General features: G+C 44.6%; 1 protein-coding gene across 1 annotated transcript in view; it reads left to right on the top strand.

The window, feature by feature from the left end:
• The window catches only part of LOC103775455 (inducible T-cell costimulator-like), a 9,897-nt gene extending 6,475 nt beyond the window's left edge, over positions 1–3,422 (top strand). The window contains exons 3-5 of the mRNA XM_008942911.1: positions 1,118–1,456; positions 2,610–2,722; positions 3,333–3,422. Of these exons, the coding sequence (XP_008941159.1) occupies positions 1,118–1,456; positions 2,610–2,722; positions 3,333–3,422 (542 nt within the window). The remainder of the gene's footprint in view (positions 1–1,117; positions 1,457–2,609; positions 2,723–3,332) is intronic.
• Positions 3,423–3,953: the final 531 nt, after the last annotated feature.

Genomic DNA, 3,953 nt, shown 5'->3' with positions numbered 1-3,953 from the left:
TCTTGTTTGAGCACTAGTGTGGCCAGCAGGAGCAGGGCAGTGACTGTCCCCCTGCACTCAGCACTGCTGAGGCCACACCTCGAGTACCAGGGTCAGTTTTGGGCTCCTCACTACAAGAAAGACACTGGGGTGCTGGAGCCTGTCCAGAGGAGGGCAACAAAGCTGGAGAAGGGTCTAGAGCCCAAGTGTTATGAGGAGCAGCTGAAGGAACAAGGGTTCCCTCAGCCTGGAGCAAAGGAGGCTCAGGGGAGACCTTATTGCTCTCTACAGCTCCCTGAAAGGAGGTTGTGGTGAGATGGGGTTCGGTCTCTTCACCCAAGCAGCAAGCAATAGGACCAGAGGAAATGGCTCAAGTTGCACCAGGGGAGGTTCAAGCTGGACATTATGAACAATTTCTTTACTGAAAGGGTTGTCAGGCATTGAAACAGGCTGCCCGGGGAAGTAGTGGAGTTCCCAACCCAGGAGGTATTTAAAAGACATGTAGATGTGGTGCTTAGTGACTTGGTTTAAATCATAGAATAGAATCATAGAATCCTTTAGGTTGGAAGAGACCTCCAAGATCAAGTCCAACCATCAATTGTTAGTGGCAGACTTGGCTGTTTTGGGGTATTGGGTTAATGGTTGGACTCCATGATTTTAAAGGTCTTTTCCAACCTAAATAATTCTATGCTTCTATGATCATTAGGGTGCAGATTATGAACCATAAACCAGAGATAATTATCATAATATTTGTTCCACCTTGGTTTATCTATGAATAGAACAATCAGTGTGAGACAGGGATTATATGTCTGTATAGTGTTTGTTCCAAGGGAACCTTTAAACATCAAGTAACTCACTGATGCAGTGCTAGCAGTGACTTCTCCAGCATTAGAGTGGGTAACAGGCCAGGTCTTCTCTCATGTAATTTCCTTTCTCAGTATTGCCTGACATGACCTGACCGATGCACTGGTACCTCATTGCACAGGCTGCTGTCCACAGTCAGACTGCCCTGGGTACCTACATGCCTTATGCTTCTATCACAGGGTTCACTTGCTTTGTTTAAATTAGTCTCTTAACATTTCAGGGATTCTTGCCATTGCTGTGTGAGTGACTATTCTTACTGGTTTTCTGTCTTTAGATCAGACTCACATGTCTGATTCCCAGGTGACGGTGGAATTTGAAAATGGAATCTTCAGGTTCACATTCCCCAACCCCAAAAATGTGAGTGAGTTCAGCATGACTCTCTTCAAAGGGCACGAAAAGAAGGAGATCTGTGCTCTCCATCTGAGCGAGGAGAAAGTTATCCCCAAGAGTAATGTCACCTACTGTCAGACAGAGCATTCCAACAGCAGAACCACCTTCATTCTTAAAAATCTGGAGAGAAAGCATATTGATGTTTACACCTACTGCCTGGAGATGTTCTTACCACCCCCTTACATATACTGTCGGCTGAAAGAAACCTATTTGTACATCCAGGGTAAGTCTACTTCTCTCATTTCAGCTTACTGATAAGCAGACATGGGGCATAGCTGTGCTGCAGTGAAAACTGTGAATGGAGTTTGCACAGATATTTCCAAGACAGCTTAAAACTCCTTAGCAGGGAGCTGGTAACAGTGGAGCAGTGTTGGCAGTCTGCTCAGCGTGGCTTCTCCATATTTCTTCATCTCCTTGGGCAGGTTTTGCAAGCCATGCTGAGCTTTGCATATTGTTGGTGGCACCCAAGCTAGCTAGACTACATCTTCTGGAGTACTGCAGTCCCACCTTTGCCTGCAGCAGAAATTTCCCACTGTCCATTTTCCAAGCTGCTGAGTGTAAATGTTAAGAGTATTTCTAGCTGGGGGAAAAACAAATGCATTCCTGTGCCTAGGATAAGAACAAACAAACAAACAGCTGTCAAATAGCTGTGGTAGCAGTGGTGTATGGAACTCCCTGGTGCCACACTGATGTAAAGGTGTGTGCACCTCTCTGAAGCAGGCCTTCAGCTTTAGAGCCATTTTAGAGCAGAAGAGATCCACAACTGCTGAGAATTTTTGGCCTCTTTACTGAGAAAGGTCTTGGACTACCTTCAGAAGACTGCATGCACAGGCTTTAATTTTGAATTGCCTTTCACTCAGTGGCTCTTTGGTATATTAAGCTGAAAGAGTTAATAGTGGATTTGCTCAGACATCTTCTTGTTTCTCCACATAGTTGAGCTGCAATATGGGACTGCCTGTTCCTCAGTCACTCTCTTCTCCTACCTCTCAACACCAGGACTAAGCACAGACAGAAACTCAAATGCTAAGGCTACAACTGTGCAGTCAGGTCACAGTGTGTCTGAGCCCTCTCTAACTTAAAACAGCTTCTCAGAATCGAGCTGTGACATCCCTTTTTGTCTGCAGTATTTCCCAAAGCTTTCCATTTCCATTTGTACAGGTAGCCAGATGCTCACAGCTATTGCCAGATTTCTCATGCCCTATCGTATTTTCCCCCAGATGTGGACAAGGATGATCTCGTGTCCCTCAGCTTGCCTCCCCCTCCAAACATGACCTCATATTAATATGAAGAGAAGAGGGGAAAGAACTTCAAAAGTTGTGTTGGGGGGAGGGAAATTGGAGCTATCAGTAATGACTATTTTTGCCTCCCTTCTCCAGATAAGGAAGACTGCATTTCACTGGGACTCATGTCCTGGATAATTACTGGCCTGGTCATCCTTGCCATGATTTCCTGCGTCTGCTGTGTCGTAGCCTGCTGCTTAAGGAACAAGGTAAACAAGTCTAAGAGGTGCTGCAGAACCCTCCTTCCAAGGGTCACGACTGGGGAACTTGATTTAATGAGATTGAAAGGGGGAGACAAGCTCATACTCACTCAGCATGAATGTGTTTTTTGACAAAGAGACCGAGTTGTTAATTTACCACTGGAATTCAGTCACTGATGACAGCAGCTCAGATTTCATTTTTCTAAGACAGAATTGTTTATCGATTTAAAGGCTGAGGATCAAAGGAAAGAAGAGAAATGCTGCACAGGCCAGCAAAATTACTTTGGTAAGCAATTCACCTGATTGTTTTCTTCAAGAAGAGGAAAGAAATCATCAGTGGAGCGATTCCAGCTCTGTTCTGGAGCAAAACCACTTAAAAAAAGAATGAGCTGGCTCAGGAAAGAAAGGAGACCATGGACATCAGTTATTCTTTTGGACAATGTGTGTTTTTCATTTTCAGTTCAGTTTATTCCAAGTTTTTTTACGTGACTGCCTGTCTGTTCTGACTTCAGTATTCCCACTGGAAACAGTCAGGGCAACTGCCCTAGTTAAAGAACAAAGGAGTGGCAGAGGTTAGTGACCACAAATGAAATTCATGGCATTTTCTCTCTTTTGGCAGAATCAGCAGTGTGAATCCAACTCCCACGAATACAACAGTGAATACATGCCCATGGCAGCAGTGAATGTAGCTAAAAAACCAAGAATCTGAGTGAGGTTGTATTAAGCCTAGCTGTATTTGTACCTCTGCTTGTGTCTGTTGCAAGGCTCTCTCTGGGAAGGAAGGGGCTGCTTGCTGTGTCTCCCGTTGGTTCTAGGTGGGTGGGTGGTATTGTTACAGTAGTTTGTTTGATGAAATTCATGCTGCCATGTAGCAGGATGAGGAAATGAAAAGCAAAATCTCTGGAAACCTTTTCAATGGGGATGATGGGCTAGTTCCTAGAAATGAAACCACCTCGTGTCAGTGCAAAGTAATCCTCTTATGCACAAGGAAGAGAAGTGACACTGTTCCATTCAGATTCTTTAGACGATGCGTGATACCCAAAATCTCTCTGGGGAAGTGGTTTGCTAGTTCACTGAGTGCTACTGGCTAGTGGCAAATAATCTGTAGAGAATGAGGAGCTTCCTAACTACACAAGCCCTTGCATAGTAGACAGAAGGAGTTTTGGATACAGAACAGAAACAGGATTTGGACTGATCCAGACATATGGGGGTTGCATGTAACTAAATCTCCATTCCTGTT

This window comes from Merops nubicus, unplaced genomic scaffold (genome assembly GCF_000691845.1).
Source record: "Merops nubicus isolate BGI_N331 unplaced genomic scaffold, ASM69184v1 scaffold886, whole genome shotgun sequence".
In the NCBI taxonomy this organism is placed as follows: Eukaryota; Metazoa; Chordata; class Aves; order Coraciiformes; family Meropidae; genus Merops; species Merops nubicus.
The sequence above is the reverse complement of the archived record's forward strand: the minus strand, read 5'-3'. Positions and strand labels throughout refer to the sequence as shown.